Raw genomic sequence first — 22,459 nt, 5'->3', positions numbered from 1 at the left:
CGATCCAAAGTATTGATTTGCTTATAGAATCACTAATTGATTTGTGAATCCAGCCAAGAACCATGTTATTACATCTCTCCCAAGCTTGATATGAAAGATCTGTTGCAGTAGGAATCACCATCGATCCATCTACGATTTTGAGCTTGTTTATGGACATTAGAGCCATCTTCATAGCTCTTGACCAAGCGTGATAGTTTGCACCATTAAAAATTGATGAAACAAGAAGGTTTGAAGGAGTTTCACTCGGATGAAGGTAAAGAGGATTTCCTGGATTTGTGAGAAAATCAGGCAACGAAATGGAGTTTTGTTGTGGAACTGGATTAAGAATCAGAATTGGATTAAGAAATGGAACTGGATCAGGAACTGGAATCGAAGTTTCCATGATTGATTACCAGAGCTCAATTTGAGCTCTGATACCATAAAGAAACCCTTGAGATAGAAACTAAGATAAAGAGAATGAAGAACATAGTAAAACTAATCTGTTTGTATTAAATTTGTGAATTACATGAGGTTCTGTATAAATACGAAACTGATCAAGTCCGAAGAATTGAATTTGGAGAATACACATAAGCAAACTGTTATAACAAACTAACTATGGTTCTAACTATTAACTAATCAGGATTAGTTTTCTCCACATGTTTAGTTGAGATAGAGATATCATTCAATAATGGTGCCAAGTTTACTTATTTATAATTGATTCCGAATCATTGGATGTTGATAGTATGCTTTCTGTAATAATAAAGCTACTTCTGCTAATGCACGCCTAAGCGCCCAAAAGGGGCATTAAAATGCTCAAAGTTATGCTCTCAAGCGAGAGAGAATAATTCTCTTGCAAATTGAAGGGCCTTGAGCACCTGAGGTTTTGGGTTTAAGGTTTAGAGAATAATATAAATTATTAATAAGACTCTTGTCCAACACTTTGAGGTTTTGGGTTGTAGTGGTTCTTTATAATGATCCTCCAACACTTACATGGAGTAATAAAAACAAGATCCAAATCCGAAACTAATGTTCATTTACTAGGCCAGTGCCTTACATATAATTTCTACTCCTATGTATATATATAGTGTAATCTACGATACGATCAGACAAGCGTTTATTGTGGTAGACTTTTATACGTACAAACAAACATTGTAGCTATAAAGAGGGAAGAGCCAACAATTTTCATCTTTTGCCTACAAACAACAGTACCTGAATTGGTATTTAGTTAATGGAATTGAAGATTGATTATATATCTGAGTGAACTTCTCCTTTAACAAACCGGCGCCAATACCAGTGTTTGCCCCATATGGTGTACATAGAATCCAAAGGAATTCCTTTGGTCTCGGGCAAGAAAAATATAATAAAGATGGTCATCACTGCAATCCAAACTGCATAGAACAAGAAGGCCGCGAACTTGAAGTGACATAGCATTGCCAAGAATGTTTGGGATAACACAAACAGAATTATGAACTGAACACCAACTGCTATGCTCTGTCCAGTGGTTCTGATTTTTAAGGGAAAAATTTCACTTGGAATTAGCCAGGAAAGAGGACCCCATGACCAACCAAAACCTGCAGTGTAAAAACACAGTAGCACCAATACCAGCACAGCATTGCCCTTCGATATGGCCTTTGTACCATGAACACCAGTCACCGAAGCTAACACAGCCGACACCGAAACCTTCAAAAGTTGTGACATAAATAATAATGATTATTAGTGCCGGCCATATGTGTATCAGAAGCGCAATAAATAATTTACAGAGACACATTTATTACAGCAAATAGTTGCTTAATGATCTGCTTACCATGCAGACAAGCATCAGAATGCCACCCGTAATGAACAAGACTCTTCGACCAAACCGGTCAACAAAAGCAGTGGACACGAGGATAGAACCAAGGTTGACGATTCCAAGTATAATGGCAGAAAGTAAAGCTCCACGGTGTCCCAACCCCACAGACTGAAAGAGATTAGGTGAATAGAATGCGACTATGTTGATCCCAGTAAGTTGTTGAAAAAATGGGATTGCTAATGCCATGACCAAGTGAGGTCGATACTGTCTCTCAAATATGGTCTTAAAGGGCTCCTCCTTCACAGATTTTGCAATTTCTGACAATCTAATGAGTTCTTCTAACTCAGGTTCAATATCGGTGTTGGATCCTCTCACTTTGTGCAAGGCTTTTCTAGCTTGGTCTATGTTGCCACGTTCCACTAAGCTGCTGGGAGTGTCAGTTATAAGAAAGGCTCCAATTGTCATAATGGCTGCAGGCACCACGGCAAGGCCAAGGGAGAGTCGCCAACCCCAAGTGTGCTTGGCTGTGCCGTAGTTTATGCAGCTTGCAGCCACCACTCCAACTCCTAGGAAGAATTGGAACCCTGTGTTGAATGCGCCTCGCCATTTGGGTGGAGCGATTTCAGAAAGGTACAATGGCGCAGCCTTTTTCAATTACAACATCATACAGTTAATGACAGTATTTAAAAAAAAGATTGTTGAATTCAAAATCAATCCCTGTTATTTCTTTATTGTTTTGATTGTTAAATATTGTAAGTTTATACAACTCTTGAAATAAATAAACTAATAAAACACTGTATAGTTTACTTTTTGGTTGGTACTTTGTACTCACATATAAAAAAAAAAAATTTGACTCGGCCTTATGTGTATGGCTACATTTGCGTGACGGTGCAAGCTATATATGATGGGCAATTTTATACTAATATAAGAAGAAAAAAAATGTGTATCATCTTAAAGCATATAAAGTTGTGTCATTTTAAGTGAAAGAAAGAGATAAATAAAAAAGGAGAGAGTTGACAAAAAAAAAATATAAAAATGTGAGTCTCACCTTTTTATAAAACTCTTTATAAAAATAAAATGACATAAATTATATCATTTAAATTAAAAAGACAAACAATTTTTCCAAAACAAAAATGAATGGCCTATTGTCAGAATTCAAAGTAATTGACTAGAAACTAAACAAGTAGAACTGTAGTACTAGTATTTGAATTATGTATACGTTGCCTCACTTGATTAGTGAAACCGACCCCAAGGCCGAGAAGGATGCGGCCCAAGATGAGCATAGCAATATTTTCAGATCCTCCATTAATGGCACCCCCGGCAAAGAAGATGGTACCACCCAATATGATGGTGTTTCTCCGACCCAACGCCGTCGTGACTCGGCTAGCTGCGAGAGATGAAACTAACCCAGCTAGATAGAGGGAAGATGTGAATAATGTCAACACTTGACTGTCATACACACAGTACATGTTGACTTCGGAACCAGCAGCCTTTCTCAGTATTGCTGGGAAGAATTTCATAAGAAACGGTACCATCGTTGTCACACCTCCTGTAATTTTACAACATTTTCATTAAAAAATGGGAGACCTTTACATATCCAATTTAATTATCACCTTCTATAATACATAAATTTATGCAAGTAATTGTTTTCATAAAATCATAAATTGCAATTAAAAACAAAAAACGCGTGTTAAGCTAAACTTTAGTTTCTAGGCAAACATATAATTAAAGGTGATTGTAAATTTGAAATGTAAACAGAACAAGCATCACATTTATGAAAATATCTGATACTACTATATGTTTTTTTTCGGAGGAGGATTACGTTGATAATTTTTTTTTTACAAACTTATAAATTACATTATGTTTTACTGGTAAAGACTTCATTAAAAAGTCTCATCAATAAGATATAGTATAATTTATAAGCAAAAAATTTGTAATTATAACCTTGAGTACCCTGTTCTTTATTTTTTATGCACTAGAGCTAAGTCGTCATGAGAACCATTTTGAAAGCAAATATCAAGCTCTAATTAGATGCATGCTTTAGAAAGGGAATAAGAACAGAAAATGAGAACAACAAAAAGGAGGAAAGAATTTGTGTAAACAGGGAAAAAAAGGAAAAGACCTGAAACTCCGACATCATATCCAAAAATGAGACCACTGGATGCAGCAACGATGCAAGTGATCACAACTGAGATTGTTATCTTGCCATCGAAGCCATTGGCCGGTGCATCAACGGCAAATCCCCCACCAGCCATTTTGAACCTTGTATGTGGATTTACTACTCAGGTTCCAAGTAGCAGGTCTGCTACATATATTGCTCAGTCTAACTCTCTGCAAAGACACACATAACAAGAGGGCGGCAACTAATTTATAGGCTAAACTAAACCCTGTGTGGACGTTGTCTTTGGCAAATGGCCCCATATGCAAGAAACAGTGCTCAATGATTTTTTTCCCCTTATTTCTATAAAAAAAAAATTATGTCATTATCTATGTAGATCATACTAATAATCATACGCTGCAACATCAGTTAAAATATAATTTAGCACAAGTTGACTGTGCTTCATATTAGAATATACACTTTTATTCTTTTTCTCTTAGTTAGTTACTGATGTATAGGATATTGGTTATCGGCTCATGTGCCACATATGCCTCAGTTTGTTATTTTCTCTCTCTTTTCTGTTAGTACACGTTTTGCTGATATAAGAGCAATGCTCTCTGTACACTTGACACCAAGTTTTCACAGAATGAAATTTGTTACAGTTCTTTCCAATTTCTTCTTCTAATATGGTATCAGATGATTTTTTTTGACCTCCGAGCCTTTTTCCATGGCTCGTGGTGGCAAAAACACCAACCCCATTCCATCCTCTTCTTCTACATCCAACGTTGCTTCCTCCTCTGCTTCCATGGAGGACTCTGCAAGCCCTTACTATCTTCAGAATGGTGATCATCCTGGTCTCATTCTGGTCACTCATTCCCTCACTGGACCCAACTTCAATTCCTGGAATCGAGCAATGCTCATTGCTCTTACTGCCAAAAACAAAGTGTGTTTTGTTGATGGCAGTCTCCTTCGTCCTGATCACTCTGATCTTCTCTTTGCTGCTTGGACTCGATGCAACTCTATGGTAATTTCATGGCTTCTCAACTCTGTCTCCAAAGAGATTGCTGATAGCCTTATGTATTTTTCCACGGCTTATGATCTCTGGGATGATCTCCGTGTTCGCTTCCATCAAGCCAATGGACCGCGTATATTTCAGTTGAAGCAGCAAATCTCTTCATTGCATCAAGGGAGTCTGGATGTCAACACTTATTATACAAAGCTGAAGATTCTTTGGGATGAACTCAAAGATTATTCTCCCAACCTTGCTTGCACTTGTGGTGCTCTTCGGATTTTATCATCCACCCAACAACAAGACTATGCCATGCAATTTTTAATGGGGTTGAACGACTCATTTTCTTCAATCAGGGCCCAGATCCTTCTTATGGAACTAATGCCTCAGTTATCTCGCGTCTTCTCTTTAGTCATACAAGAGGAACGCCAAAGGCAAATCACGCCTTCCTTCCCTCCATCCCTTGATACTCCAATGATGAACACTGCCTCTACCGTTCCTGCTGCATCTGTTATGGCTTCATCGCCGGTTACTGCCGCTGTCTCCGCTCCACGCCGCCCTCGTCCTTACTGCACCCACTGCCAGCAATTGGGCCATGTCCGAGACAAGTGTTTTAAGCTTCATGGCTTCCCACCGGGTTACAAACCCAGAAGCCCCAAAAACCCATATGGCCCACCTCCACATCAGGCCCAAATTCACTTAGCCACTACTCAACCCTATTCCTCTCCACCCCCACACGATCCCCTCACCCCCACTCAATCTCATCAGCTAATTTCCCTGTTCCACAAAAACCCTGATCCCACCATCACCACACCTTCAACTGATTCATCATCAACTACCTCATCTGCTCCAAATCCCATGATCGCAAGCTTCAGTGGTAAGATTTCATCATCTATTCCTTCAAATCTTTGGGTACTTGACACTGGTGCCACTCACCATGTCACTTACCTCTCCTCTCTTCTTTCACATCCTTCCTTCCCTTCTTCATCTGCTTCTATTTCTCTTCCTAACGGTTCTAGCATTCCAATTTCCTCTGTTGGAAACGTTTCCCTTTCTTCTTCTTTAACATTGCATCGCGTTCTTTTTGTTCCATCTTTTACATTGAACCTCATCTCCGTTAGTGCTCTAACCAGAGATTCTAACATTCTTGCTTTTTTTTCTGGTTCTTTTTGTATGCTTCAGGATGCTACAACTCACAAGACGATTGGGATTGCTAGGCGCACGGGTGACTTGTATTTTTTTGATTCCTCAAATTTCTTCCCCATTTCTGATGTTCCCCGTCCCTTTTTTTCGGCTACTATTGTTCCCTCTTCTGTTTTATGGCACTCTCGGTTAGGCCATCCATCCCCCTCCCTTTTACATTCAATGAAAGACACTTTGCATTTTACAGACACTATTTCACACACACCTTGTTCTGTTTGTCCTTTGTCTAAACAAAAAAAATTACCTTTTATTTTGAATCCTCATATGTCTGCAAATGCTTTTAGCTTGATACATTGTGATATCTGGGGACCATTTAACCCCATTTCTGTTTATGGTGATAAATATTTTTTGACCATTGTGGATGATGCCACACGTTTTACATGGGTACATTTTCTTAAAAATAAATCTGATTTTTCCACATTTTTTCCTTGCTTTTATAATTTGATCCTTACTCAGTATTCCTCTCCTATTAAATCTATTCGGTGTGACAATGCCCCTGAGTTTAACATCACTGATTTTTATTCTTCTAAAGGCATTCAAATTTTTCATTCCTGTGTTGAAAGGCCTCAACAAAACTCAGTTGTTGAGCGCAAACATCAAAACATTCTCAATGTTGCCCGTGCTCTGCATTTCCAATCCCATATTCCCCTAGCATACTGGACTGATTGTGTTGTCACTGCGGTTTATCTCATTAACCGTGTTCCTTCTCCTCTTCTTCATCGCAAAACTCCTTTTGAACTTCTTTCCCACAAACCTCCCTCTTATACTCATCTTCGTAATTTTGGTTGTTTATGCTTCTATTCCACACTTTCTCGTGACAAACACAAATTCTCTCCCCGTTCTTCCTCTGTTGTCTTCCTAGGCTATCCTCCTGGATTTAAAGCTTACAAGCTTCTTGACTTATCCACCAATCGGATAGTTATTTCCAGAGATGTTATATTTCATGAGTCTATATTTCCTTTTGTTTCCTCTACTCATTTCTCCACCCCTCTGACTTCATTACCTTATAAGTCACAATCTGTTTCTCCTAATGTTACCACTGAAGCATCTGATCATCTCACCACTAGGCCTTCACGCACCAAAAGACCTCCACCACATCTTTCAGATTTTGTTTGTTCAACCTCTACCATACATCCCATCTCAGCCCATTTATCATATTCCAAAACCAAACCTTCACACCTCACCCTCATTAATAATATATCTTCTCATTTTGAACCCTCATCCTATTCTGAAGCCTCCCAATTACCCGAATGGTGTGATGCCATGAATGCAGAAATCACTGCTCTCAAAACCAATCAGACATGGTCCATAGTCTCTTTGCCTGAAGGAAAACATCCTGTTGGTTGCAAATGGGTGTATCGGGTCAAGTACAATTCTGATGGGTCTCTTGAGCGTTATAAAGCTCGCTTGGTTGCTAAAGGATTTACTCAACTAGAAGGTTTGGATTACATGGAGACTTATTCTCCTGTTGCAAAAATCACAACAGTTCAGCTTCTCCTTGCTCTTGCAGCTATAAACAATTGGCCTCTCATTCAACTAGATGTCAATAATGCCTTCTTACATGGAGAGCTTGATGAGGAGGTTTACATGTCTCTCCCACCCGGTTATCCTACACAGGGGGAGTCTCTCCCATCCAATGCTGTATGCAAGCTTCATAAGTCACTATATGGTTTGAAACAAGCTTCTCGTCAATGGTTTGCTAAGTTTTCTTCCACTCTTTTATCTCTTGGGTTTTCTCACTCTCAAACTGATCATTCCTTATTCACCAAGAATTCAAATAATTCTTTTGTTGCTGTCTTAGTGTATGTTGATGATATTTTAGTAGCCTCCAACAGTTCTGAACAGATTCACCACCTTACTTCGTTCCTGGACAGCAAATTCAAATTAGAGAATCTGGGTTCTTTGAAATACTTTCTTGGCATTGAAGTGGCTAGGTCCTCAGTAGGTATATCTATTTGTCAACGCCATTACACATTGCAAATTTTGTCTGATGCTGGTTACCTTGGCTGCAAACCAAAATCCACACCCATGGAGCCAAACCTCAAACTTTCATCCAATTCAGGTGATCTCCTCTCTGATCCATCCCAATACCGTAGACTGATTGGCCGCTTATTGTATCTCGCAATAACTCGCCCAGATATTTGCTACACTGTTAATCATCTCAGCCAATTCATGTCTGCCCCTAGAACTGTCCATCTTGCTGCTGTTTACAGGGTCCTGTCCTATTTGAAAGGCACTCCAGGTCAAGGTTTATTGTTTTCTTCATCTTCCAAAATTCAATTCAATGCTTTTTCTGATTCAGATTGGGCTTCTTGCCCTGACTCTAGAAGGTCCATCTCTGGTTTTTGTGTTTTCTTGGGCAATTCATTAATCAGTTGGAAATCCAAAAAACAAGCTACTGTTTCAAAATCATCAGCTGAATCTGAATATAGGTCCATGGCTGCTGTCACTTGTGAACTTATTTGGTTATTTTCTCTTCTCAAAGATTTTCACATTACTCATTCCACTGCTGCTCACTTGTTTTGTGACAATACTGCTGCCCTTCACATCGCTGCAAATCCTGTGTTCCATGAAAGAACAAAACACATTGAAATTGACTGCCACTTGGTTCGACAACAAATTGTGAAAGGCTGTCTTCAAACTTTTCCTATTGCATCTGCACATCAGTTGGCTGACATCTTCACTAAAGCACTGCATCCGGCTCAGTTTTCTTCTCTTCCTTCCAAGATGGGAGTGCACAATATTCACTCTCCATCTTGAGGGGGAGTATTAGAATATACACTTTTATTCTTTTTCTCTTAGTTAGTTACTGATGTATAGGATATTAGTTATTGGCTCATGTGCCACATATGCCTCAGTTTGTTATTTTCTCTCTCTTTTCTGTTAGTACACGTTTTGCTGATATAAGAGCAATGCTCTCTGTACACTTGACACCAAGTTTTCACAGAATGAAATTTGTTACAGTTCTTTCCAATTTCTTCTTCTAATACTTCATTCTTTTAACCAACCATGACATTAGTACATCTGTACAGCACTCATTATGCAATGCAATGTGATAATCATTGTTCTGTCTTTACTTCTTGCATGATCATTTATTAGGTAGTAACTAACTATCAAGTTTCTCTAAAATTAATCAAAAAAATTCAACTAATATTGCAATGGATCATTCCTTTTCAAGTTCGTTAATTCACTAGTGATGAATAAAATCATAGATTAATTTATCATTAGTTATCATATTTTATCTAAATTATAAAATACCTTGAATGAAACCACCTTTCCCTCAAAGGGGATAAGTCTCACCCTTCCTCGAGTGATAATGGTCAAATGCACCATCTGTTTCAATGAGTAGCTAGTCTTAGGGGTCGTACTCTGAGAATAAGATAATTGTAGGAGGTTGTGTGGAGATACTCCGAGTAATATATATATATATATATATATATATATATATATATATGTGTGTGTGTGTGTGGGTAAAGCATTTCTCCAATCAATGAAGATAAATTATCTTCGATAAACACAAAAGAAGTAATTTTGTGGTGGAAATCAAGGTTTTTTTAATTATAATTTATTGTAGGCTTATATTAGTCTTTATTATTATAATTTTTTAATCTTATAACCCTAAAACGACGTCGTTTTGGACTCACCGGAGATAATTTTATTTCCAATGAATGGAGAAATATTTCTCTATATATATATATATATATATATGGAATTAATGTTTCTCAAATTGTAGGAGATAATTTTATCACACACATAAAAGTGTGTGGGGTCCATTTGGGGTCATGTGAGAAGAAGAGAGAGAAAAAAATATGAACTCCATACACTTTTATGTATGTGTACATATGAGATAAAATTATTTCTTAAAAGATGAAAAACATTAAACCATATATGTATATATAGACAATATTGTTTGTCATGTGACTATAACATAGTTATAACTACGTGCTTCAAAAAATAAATAGTTATAATATTAAAATTACTTTTTTTCTCTCAAAACTTGTTAGCTGACGTGAAGAGAGTAAAAAAATAATTTTAATATTATAATATGAGAAATGTTATACTTACAATCTTTTGTTTATAACATCTTACAACTATATCTTAACATCGTTGATTTCCGCCAATCAACGGTTATCATTTATTGTGAATTAATAATTAATTAATGAGTTTAATTTGAGAAAATCATAACCGTTGATTGGCGGAAATCAACGGTGTTAAAATATGGTTGTAAGAGGTTGTAAAAAAAAAGATTATAAGTATGACCTACCTCTTATAATATTATAATTATGTACTCTCCGAAATACATAATTATAAAGGGTGAGTGACAAAATCTTATCCACTGACTAGACATCCTATGGTTCCATATATATTGACGGAAATAAATTTAAAAAAACAAAAACAAAAATTGATCAGAAACACCACTGTGAACTGGGTGGACGAAGGGTCACCATGGTTAAGAACTGTGATGCAAATCATATAACGAAACCTGAAACATCTTTTCCTTTTGGGCATATCTTGAACATGTAAAAAAACCATATCTCCATATTAATTGGGCACTCAGGCACACTCTCTGATTAGTCAAGTTCTTCCTATTACTGGATCATCCGTATTACTGTTAAGGATCTCAACCTTTCTTTCTTTTTTAGTATTAAGGATCTCAATCGTTAACCCCAAAATATTTTTTTTTGTTAACCCCAAACGATTTTCACTAATAAAAAGAAGAGAAAAACTATTCTTACGTTGCATAAGATAATTTCTCTCTCTTACACACCTTTCGATAACTGTGCTACCTTTTTCTTTTATTTTTTCAGGTGGTGGAGCCTACAAATTTATCTTTATGACATGAGATAACTATCTCCTTTAACATGAGATTAATAAAACCCTAAAAAAAAAGGTTATAAATTAATTACCACTAACGAAATTTATCACATCCTGTTATTTTTTCATAAACAACTAAATAGAGTAGAATATTATATAAAGATGAAAATGAAAAAGGGAGTAGAGAAAGTGATTCAAGACAGAAAAATTTGTATGAAGTAACGATTTTGATTTGATATTATCCAAGGTAATAAAGGGCGATAAACTTAATGTTAAGTACAACATCTCCCTCAAAAAACTTATCAACATAATTTAAAAAAAAAAATTAAGTTTAAAAACTTCTCATGTTATATGGCAATAATACTTTTTTTTATACACACAAAAAAAAAGAGGTAATTAAAAAGAGGTAAGAAAAAAAAAACTTACATATTTTTATATATGTGTAAGAGAAGGAATTCTTTTGATATAATATAAGAAGTCTTTAACCCAAAATTTTAAACACGAAAATACAATTCAACGTTGTGCAGTTAGAAAACTACTTGCTCAGTCACAATCAGCATCGAACTGTTAATGTTAATGGTGACGTAATGCCACCGTTAATGTTCACATCCTCCTACTTGTTGCAGTCTTGAAAGGACATACAAGGGAACGGAGCAACAGGAATCGAAACAATTTAACGGCGTTGAATAGGCGAACAGGTCCATTCCCCTCAAATCATGGTGTATCGGATCATCATGCTTTTTCAATTGATCTTCAATTAAAATGTTTCAAAAATTACATGAAATAAGATACTCAATAATAAATTAATTAAAGGCTTTGGGAGTTTGAAGGCGAAGGAAAGGAAGGGGATCCAAGGAGAAGGAATGGGAGAAAATTGGAGGGTATCCCCTTCCTTTGTTTGGGAGTCAAAAAAAAAGAATGAGAGGATAATGAAGAGTCAATGAGATATTTTTACTATTTTACCTTTTTTTTTTAAATTAATATAATTATTATACTTTAGAAATTTAATTTAATTTAATTTAAAATTTCTAAAAAAAATTATTTATGTACTTTTCATAACACCAAAAAAGATCATATTTTAATTGAAATTTTTACGTTGCAAACGATGAATCAATACTTTTCGTCGAAAAGCGACGGAATTTTTAAACCGATGACAACTTTTATAAAAATAATCAAAAGTTTTGACGAAAATGATTTCATCCATCAGATGTTTTAAACGAAAAAAGAATTCTTTCAAACATTTTGACGGAACATTTTTCGTTCAAAATTTCGATGGAAATGTGTTTTGATGAAAATTTCGAGAGAAATTGTTTTGTGAAAAATTTCATCACTATTTTTTATGAAATATTTTTCGTCAATATATTCTGTCGGTATTTGAGACTTTTCTAACAATATTGTGTTTAAAAATGATTCACAATTATGTACTTTTAACATTTTAATGCTAAGGGTAGATAAGTAATTTTTAATATTTTTCTCCTCAAACCCTCCATATTGGGAGAATTTTAATTTTAAGAAGAATGAGGGTTTTGGAGGGTTTAGAAAAATCCCCAAACTCTTCCTCTCCTTTTTTTAAACTCACAAACAAGGGAAGGGTTTACTAAAACTCTCATTTTCTTTCTTTTCCCCTCCTAAAACCAACTCCCAAACAAACGGAAGGGGAAGAAATTAAAGGATATTCCCTTCCCTTGTTTGGGAGTTAAGAAAATGGTAAAGGAAGATTAAGGAGGGTTAATGAGATATTTTTATCATTTACCTTTTTTTTTAAAATTAATTTAATTATTATATTTTACAAATTAAATTAAATTTAAAATTTCTAACAAAATTATTTATGTACTTTTCACAACACCAAAAAAATCATGTTTTCGATGAAATTTTTACGTTGCAAACGATGAAAATTTCACCATAATTTTTTTTTTTCGTCAGAATATTTTTCGTCGAAATTCGACGGAATTTTTCAACTAATGAAAATTTTTAAAAAAATAAATTTTCTATTGAAATTTTCGACGAAATTTATTTTCTATCAAATGTTTTAAACGAAAAAAGAATTCTGTCAAAAATTTTGACGGAACGTTTTCCATTCAAAATTTTGATGGAAATGTGTTCTGACGAAAATTTTGACAGAAATGTGTTTTGTAAAGAATTTTAACAGAATATTTTTCCTGTCAAAATATTTTTCGTCAAAAATTTTTATGAAAATATTTTTTTGTCAAAATTTTTTGACAGAAATGCGTTCCGTTGAAAAATTTGATGGAAATATTTTTTATCAAAAAACTTGATGAAAATTTTTTTCGTCGAAATTGTTTTAAGGAAATGTGTTTCGTTAAAAATTTTGACATTTTTTTGCCAAAAAGTTTAACGAAAATATTTTCGTCGAAAATTTTAGGAGGAATTTAAATTCTATTAAAAATTTTGATGAAATTTTCTTTGTCAACAATTTTCGATAGAAATGTGTTTCGTTGAAATTTTTCGTCAAAATTTTTGATGAATATGTTTTTATGTGAAATATTTTGGCAAAATTTAGATTTTGTAAAGAATTTTGACAAAAAAAAAAATATCGTCTACATTTTTTACAGAAATATTTTTTGTAAAAAATTTTGACGTAATTGTTTTACGTCGAAAATTTTCGATGGAAATATGTTTCATCAAAATTTTGTACGAAAATATTTTTGTTAAAATTTTCGACGCAATTTAGATTCTATCAATAATTTTGATTGAATTTTTTTTTTGTAAAAAATTTATGTTTGTTATTGTGGAAAAATCTGGTTCCGTCTCTAATTTTGTCTTTAGTTTTGACGGAAATTTCTTGACGTATATGATTTTTCGTAAAAAATTTCATCACTATTTTTGACGAAATATTTTTCGTCAATAAATTCTGTTGATATTTGAGACTTTTCTAACAATATTGTGTTTAAAAATGATTCACAATTATGTACTTTTAACATTTTAATGCTAAGGGTAAATAAGTAATTTTTAATATTTTTCTCCTTAAACTCTCAAAATTGGGGGAACTTTAATTTTAAGAAGAATGAGGGTTTTGGAGGGTTTAGAAAAATCCCCAAACTCTTTCCCTCCTTTTTTTAAACTCACAAACAAGGGATGGGTTTACTAAAACTCTCCATTTCCTTCCTTTCCCCTCTTAAAACCAACTCTCAAACAAAGCCTAAGAGTCTAAATTTAATATAGATGAAAAGATGTGATCAATCTACCGTTAAATTTTATGATACTAAATTTAAAAGACTAAATACTTGAAAGAAGTTTTAATATACTTCTTTCTATTATTTATAATCACGTATTAGTGTACAATCAAATGATGATAGTTCAGTTGTCACATGAGAACTAAGCATGTAGAGATGAAAGTATGTGTTTAATCTTCTCCAATATTATCTTTGAAAAGAGTTTATATTCTTAATCATGAACTCGTTCCAAACAGAATTGATTCTTGTGATTTATCCAAAAAATGATAACAATAATCACGTAGTAACGTACAAATCTTATCTTACGCGACACACCCAGAAAGAATAAAGTCCTTTGTTATATTTCAGAGAAGGGTTATATTGATAAAAAAAAAAATTACAAATTTACAAATTACACTATATAGTTTGTAAACAAAAAGTTTGTAAATATAACATTTCCTTATATTTCAACATATTAATCCTTTTTTTTTTTTTTGTAAATCAACATATATATTAATTCTTGTATGGTAAAAGAAATGACATCAATTGTTCTGCAGCAAAATATATGCTTTAATTGATTATTAATATTACACAAGTATTCAACGCTTTGGGAATTATACCAAATTAGATTACTCTTTTATTCGTTGGTGCAAGATCCTTTAATACCTATTCAATAATATTGAAATAGCAATGGATCGTGGGTAAACTCAGAGCACATATCATTTAATGATATTATAAATCTGTGCTTGCTTAGTCACGTAATCTCATTTTTTATTTGTATTTTGAATAAGGAGCTTCAATTTGCATGTACTAGCTAACAGCCTAACAACACTGACCAAACATTTTCTTCCAAAGGGTCGGGCCTACCATATTTATATAAACAGCCAATCCTGACCAAATTCCATTTGTTCATTATTTTTCAAAACTATAAAGGGAAACGAGAACTACCTCATGTTTACGAGCTCATTTTGGATGCAGTTGGAGCATCAATTTCTTTACCCAAAAAGAAAAAAATATGAAATATGAATGAAAATAATTATAAAAATAAGTATAATATAATTATTTTACTTTTTATCATATTTAATAAAGGGTTCGTTTTTTCTACAGTCAATGTAGATAACTTATTTACAGTGAGCCCAAAACTACGTCGTTTTGGGACAGAAATCAAGGTATTTTTGTAATTATAATTTATTTCAAGGTTATAATAGTCTTTTTTATTATAATTTTTAATTTTTCTACCCAAAACAACGTCGTTTTGGAAGTGAATGTAGATAACTTATCTACATTCACTTTAGAAACATTAAAGTCTTTAATAAATGATATACGAAATATTCGATACAACAGAATTAACAAAAATATTTTTCTTATTTACCTTTGGAGCGTCTACTTTTCTTTTCTTTTTTTTTTATAACATGGAGCGTCTATTTAGAAGTCCAAGAATGGGTGCCATGATACAGACAGACACTACATCCCAGATAGAAAACGATCGATCAAAGCAAAACCTGTTTGTTATATAACTGACCAATAAGAAGAGTGCCTGTTTTTGCGGGCAACAGTGGAAGTCTAATAACGATACTCACTAAAAATAATAATAGTTTGTTTTTATGCAATTATTGTAGATAAATTATTTGTAATAAATCTAATACGATATTATTTTGGAATGAAAATTATAGTATTTTTGTAATTTTAATTTATTTCAGAGTTATAATAATTTTTATATTTATAATTTTTTAAAATTTTAAATAACTGGAGAAATATTTTTCTCTAAAACAATTGCATTCCTCATTTATGCCGTGGAAAAGTTATAGCAAACATATTTATATTAATATATGAAGCTCGATTTTGGAATAAAAAAAAAATTAATATAAGGAACCAGATTTTGATAGAAATTGCAAATTTTCTGATGTCCAGCAATAATAAAAATATTAAAATCAAAAAAGTTATTATTCAATCCCCTTGTTCGGGCATCTGATCAAGCATAATTTTTATGGTATTACCAATGTGTTATTTAATATTCTTTTTTCAACATTTTTTTATTATTTATTGGGGTCAACATTGAATTTTATTCATTAATTAAAAAAATATTTAAAAAATGTCAAAAACATTTTGATGATGGAAAGACTGATTATTGGCATTATCTTTGTAGTTTGGTGGGAATTTTTAAAAAAACCTCAACAACCAAATTTAATTGCTTAAATAAAGCCAAGTGTGATATAGTGTTGAATAAAGAATCTGAAACCCAACTAAAGCCAGCTTACGCACACTTACAGACAACGACAAGAGCAAATGACTTGAAAGATAAGACAAAAGACAGATCCTTAAGGTGTTAGGAAAGCAACAATTTATAAGAACAAAATTTACCCACAACACAACTTAAAAAATTTAACAAAATCGACAATATTAACAATTCCCTCAAATTTTTAGCTGTGAATATATTATTGATAACTTAGTATTTATTAAAATCCAAAATGTTGATTTTATGCCACCATGAAAAATACCGGTGAATACACCTTAAAGTATATTTATATGTTGGGGGTGTGTTCCTCTGATTAATGTGGGTGGCTAGACATGCACCAAATTTATGAGTGTTTGGCTTAATATCTGAACAATCACCTCAATGAGTGCAACTCACTTCATTATTGATGAATATTTTAAAAGAAGGTACAGGGATTCTCTTCACTTTTATAAACATAAAAAAAATATTTTTGTAATATGTTAGCCAAGATTATTTTGAGAGAGAATTTTCTGAAGAAAAGTTTGAGTATAAGACTTCTTTAGAGAAGAATTTTGTAATTACAATTGTTGATGAAGTTTGAGTGTATCTTCAGTATGACTAGGGAAGTTTGAATCCTTTTATAACCCTACTATTCATAGCGGAAGATTTTCGACTAGGTGTGATTTTTACTTCTCTGCACTCGAGAAAATTTTCCATGTGAAAATTTGTGGATTTTTTACTCTCTCCATATTTCACTTCTTCATTTTTTTCTGCATATTGACCGACTTAGTGATTTCAGATCGACCTTGAAGTGTCGAGCTACTCGATGTGTTGACTTGTGAATCGCTTCCACGCGTATCGAGGGACCCCTTCCAATATTATAATCTTACATTATTTTATATAAACACTACTGTATACAAAATGAAGAGCATAATAAAATACAATTGAGGTTTAATTAAGTAGATAGGTAAGTCATGTCAATAAGAGTATCTTAACTTATTAGATCTAAAAATAGTTCAATTGGGATTTAATAACGTGGATGATAAACAAGATGAAATGAACTTCTAATATATATTAATAGGGGAGATAAGTTATCTCTGGTGAGTCCAAAACGACGTCGTTTTGGGACAGAGATCAATGTATTTTTGTAATTATAATATATTGCAGGGTTATATTAGTCTTTAATATAATAATTTTTTAATCTTATAATCTCAAAACAACGTTATTTTGAGCTCACTGGAGATAACTTTATCTCCGATGACGAGAAATACTTTTCCCATATTAATATCTTTTTAAAAATCATTATTTCCATATTTTATTTTAAATTTTAAAGTATACCATTAGAGCCGGCAAAACGGGCTCGGCTTGGCGGGCCAACCCGCCCAACCTGCCAAACGGAGCGGGGATGGGCTGAGTTTTTCAACTCATCTCAAAAGCAGGGCGGGGCGGAGCGGGCTCATTTTTTGGCAGATTGATGACGGGCATAAGCGGGCCGAGGTGGGTTAGTGTAAAATAGGTTCGGGCTGGCGGACCGACCCGCCAAACGAAGTGAGGCAGGCTGACTCATTTTTTGACGGGTGGGAGCGGGGCGGGCCACCCACTTTGCTACCTCTATATACCGCCCACTTTGCCACCTCTATATACCATACACAACTTTAATAAATTGTGGGACACAAATGTTGATAAATTTACAAATAAAACCAGGCATTGACATTAGATACTTAGGGAGTTTGAGGATATGCATTCCATTAATTTTTATTTTTATTTTATTTTTCAGTCTAACGAACATAATTAATTACAAGCTATATTTAATAAAATTTTATTTTTCTATTTTAGAGAATAAACTGATAGCACACGAATAAAAAATAAGAAAAGATATATATTTTTTCATTCTCAAGCACACTATTTATTAAATACACACGTGAAAGAATGTGTTAACAGGATTTGAAAATAAAAATAAAGCAAACTCTTTTTATTTATTAACTACTCATATTGTAAAATGTGCACATTAAAAACTCTTTTTAAATAAAGATAAAAATTATTTATTTATTTTCAAAAATAGAGCCAGGAATGCACATGCTGAATGGCCGAACCTAAGATTTAAACAAAGGCTTTGGTTAAGAATATTTTTTAATAATACAGTACAGGCTAAATTATAGAAAAAAAATTAGAAGATTATTTACACCGTTTATCAAGCCTGAACTCTAGAATGTTTACTAAAAAAAAATGAATTGGAGGAAATAATAGTTGTATTTCACATAATCTTGTCCAAGGGGTTCAATGCATGCAATCATCCAATAAAGTTGAAGCCACCACTACAGGGGTTATGACTTCTAACAAAAACCAAAAACACGGTTTGATTAGAAGCATATACAAAAAATTAACCGCATCTCCAAACACTCAAAACAAGCCGTTCGAATCCAATAGCTCTGCATATGGCCAATAGTTTTCTAATTTTCCTTAATTTTTTTGGGGAAACAAATTCACTCTTCGAATAATAATATTTGAAATGTTGAAAGGAACAAGTGGCGGATGGCAAGACCAATTCCTAGCCGTTGTCCCGGGTCTTGCGTAATTACTGTTTGCTTCAATGTCAAGTGATGAGGTAGGAGCTGATGACTCGGTCAATGAGTATTATAAACTGTCAAATCAAATGATAAAGTCTTAGTGTCGCTTTGTGCACTCTTTTTTTTTTTTTCTTCTTTAATGTTCAACTTTTTCACATATATAATAGAGAGTATTTGTCCTTAATTTACAACAAATTCAATTCACCAATTCATTTTGTGCGAAAATTCATTTCTTTTAGTTGTTACTTCAATATTTTGTATCACGTTATAAGTTTAAATTTTAATATTATTATTGTAAAATAAAAACAAAGTAATAGTACAGGATTTTTTCAAGTTTCCCATCAAGAGCATGCTTTAACTTGATTTGACTTATTTATCATTTAAACTACTGAGAATTTTTAAAAATATTTGTTTAACAATGTAAAATGACTATAAACGCAAAATAGTCATGTACACGTGGGTACAGAGTTTCTGTTATAATGATTTTGGTTCCTTTCATACCAATATCGTTTTGGAAAGAAACATAAATCTTTATTATTGCTTCATCTGCATATGAAATTAATTTTATAGCCGATTTAAAGAGTCAAAATTTATAAAAATACTCAAAAAAGCCTACTTGCCTAAAAAAAAACAATTAAGGTTGATATCTAAAAAAGAGTACATACTATAACAATACATTAATCTTGTGTATCTATATTGTTTTATGGTTTTTTAAAAATGTGAATTTTGTTTATCTATATATAATTTTTTAATTTTATACATAATACAGTAATTTTTAAAGGTTATTTAATCTAAATTAAGTTCGTGTCCTGTGTAAAGTAAAATTCAAATTTTGACCAAAAATTAATTAATATTTTTAATTATCAAACATTTTAAAAAAAATTAAATAACCACCGATGACCAAAGTTTTAATAGGGCGGCTCATCTCAGTTCGATGATATAAAATAAGCACACTTGAAAGGGTAACGCAAACGTAGATAAACAAGGAACAGGATAGAAGACTTCTAACTGTTTCAACGGTCCAACTTACAAGGAATTGAAGCAACCAAAAGCTCTTATCTTAAACTGCATTGTGATGTGAGTAGTCATTCCATTTTTTTTTTCTTTGGGTTGTTCTAAACATTTTAAAAAGAAATTGTGATAATTTTATAACAAAACAATTACATCTTTCAAAGTGGCAACATATTTTCTTTAAAAATTATGATATAATTTTAGTATTGGTTAGGTTCTTAAAAATAATACAACATAAGCATTAGCTGTATTTTACTAGTTGGATCTTTTAATACTGGTTGAGTCTTTTTTCTGACTTGGCCACTGATCTTTCATCCGTGCCATTAACATATACGAAGCAATATGACCTTAAATCGTCAATATCATAGGTTCTTAGAATCGCAAATGATGCATCTTGATATAAAGTAAAGAATTATTTGAATCCAAAAACTTAAGTTTTTAAATTATTGACCTTCAAAGCTTAATCTTTTGGGTTGAAATAATTCTTTACATAATGTCAGGTTAACGTGATCACAAGTTACAAGTTCAATCCTCATCGTAGATAGAACCAAAAAAATGGACTTGTATAATATTCAGCCTTCAAGCAGCCCAAAGGACTCTAACGTGAGGTGATGTGTTAGAGAAATATAATATAAAATTATCAACTCCTTAAACTTTTGATTGAAATGATTATTTACAATATAAATTTTATTTATTTATTTATTTTACTTAAGAAACCGCCAATTTTCTTATCTCATGTACTTCTGAAGTAAGATGTTTGATGATATCCGAATTTCACATAAATTTTTAAAAATAAATACATGTTATTCGATTTTATTTTTTTCAAAAGAAGAAGATATGTTCATTCTTTCGGTCGATATATTTATCAGCTTCCTTAATGATCAACTGACTTAGCCACAAGATCAAAGTCCTTAAGAATATCTGATTCTCCTTGGTTCTTCAAAGTTCAAAACAGAAAAATGGGTTCAAAGTTCGAACCACGTGAATTGGGATTGTGACAGGCTGACAGCTAAGAAAAATCTTCAATGACTGGATACTATTTCCGTCTCCTCTTTACTAAACAATTTACTTAGTATTTAACCATAAAATTGTTAATGGATTCAGTTGACTGATGAAACTCCATGGATTAATTAAGAGTAGGAATAGGGTTGGTAACAATGTTGTTAAAAGTGGTTGGGAGTTCCAACCACAATTTTTGTGAATGGAAAGCATTTCGTGGCCAGTTCTTTACCGTTTTGTGCGCTGACCCGGGGCGAGGAATTAGTCTCATGGCCATCGGCTGTGGGGATACCCGGATGTAATCCAAAAAAATTGAGATTTTAAGTAAAATCGAAAGAGAACTAAAAAATCGTAAAATGTAAAACCGTAATGTAAAAAAATCGTAAAAATATAAAAGCGTTTGGAATATTGATAAAATCGTTTTGATGAAAAAAATAATAAAAATGTAAAATCGTAGTGATAAATCAAAATTTTAACAACTATAATTGGTAATTAAATTGGAATGGGAATGTTATTTTATTTTTTTTGGTAAACGGAATCATATTCCAATTCCTAGGTTTGGTAGGATGTGATACAATATAGAATGGATAGCAATTTCAAAATTTGACGTTTGAGACATATATAATAATATAGCATGATCTTTAAATTAACTTAAATGACATAATTACCGTTAATTAATGAGGATTTTTTCATACATACGTCAATTTCCATTTTTTAAAACAATATTCAAAATTAATTTTTATGATAAAATTTGATTTTTTTTTCATCCATTATGATATGTGCTCTCTTAAACTCCGCTTACGTGTGCTTGTATGCATGGCATGTCCCAAGCCAAAATAAAGAGGAAGGGTTGGTATCAGGCGCAGCGAGCCGACCATATAAAGTAACTATTTATAAGATGAACCCTTATTTTTTTTCGTTGAGGTGTGCCATTCATAGCAACATGGTGCATTGGAACCCAGATGTAGCGATAAATAAGTTTGGGCACTTGTCACAAGGCAAGCACTACATCAGTTCCTGAGTGTAGTGATAAATGACATAGGGTCCTTGTCCCAAGGTAAAGGGCCACGTGTTCCCCCGAATTTGGTGACAAGTATGTTAGGGTCCCAACACGCAGATGAGCGAGCGTGGCGGGCAAGCAAAGCCTAGAGGTTAAGGATGAGATTGGAAAGCTGGAACATAGGAACCTTAACAGGTAAATTGAGAGAGTTAGCATATGTCCTTGCTTGAAAGAAAATAAATTGTGTTTGCTTGCAAGAAATTAAGTGGGCTGGAGAATAGGCCAAAGAAGTGGAAGGTACTAGTTTTAAGTTGTGGTACACAAGTATAAAGAAGAGTATAAATAATGTTGGGATTACGATCGGTAGAAGTTTCAGAGATAAAGTTATTAATGTCAAAAGGAAATGCGACATAATTATTTTGGTTAAGATTGTAGTGGGTGATTTAATTTTGAATATCATCAACGTGTATGCCTCCCCCTACCCTAAGTTGGATTGCAATTAAACGAAAATAAACAAATTTAGGGGATGCCATAAGAGGATAAGATTTTCATAGGAGGAGATCTAAATGGGCATGTTGGTAAAAGCAATGGAGGTTTTGGC

The 22,459-nt window shown here is 33.1% G+C and overlaps 1 protein-coding gene across 1 annotated transcript; it reads right to left on the bottom strand.

Annotated features, from left to right (window-relative positions):
• Positions 1-1,224: 1,224 nt before the first annotated feature.
• LOC133291655 (sugar transport protein 5-like) lies at positions 1,225-4,023 on the bottom strand. Its single transcript, XM_061489955.1, has 4 exons — positions 3,891-4,023; positions 2,998-3,317; positions 1,784-2,413; positions 1,225-1,659 (listed from the first exon to the last, which is right to left on the bottom strand). Exons 1-4 carry the CDS (start codon positions 4,021-4,023, stop codon positions 1,225-1,227), a joined length of 1,518 nt encoding a protein of 505 aa, XP_061345939.1.
• Positions 4,024-22,459: the final 18,436 nt, after the last annotated feature.

The sequence above is a fragment of the Gastrolobium bilobum genome, unplaced genomic scaffold, assembly GCF_033153095.1.
Source record: "Gastrolobium bilobum isolate Gb01-03AN ecotype WA unplaced genomic scaffold, APGP_CSIRO_Gbil_v1 utg1076, whole genome shotgun sequence".
NCBI classification, from domain to species: domain Eukaryota; kingdom Viridiplantae; phylum Streptophyta; class Magnoliopsida; order Fabales; family Fabaceae; genus Gastrolobium; species Gastrolobium bilobum.
The sequence above is the reverse complement of the archived record's forward strand: the minus strand, read 5'-3'. Positions and strand labels throughout refer to the sequence as shown.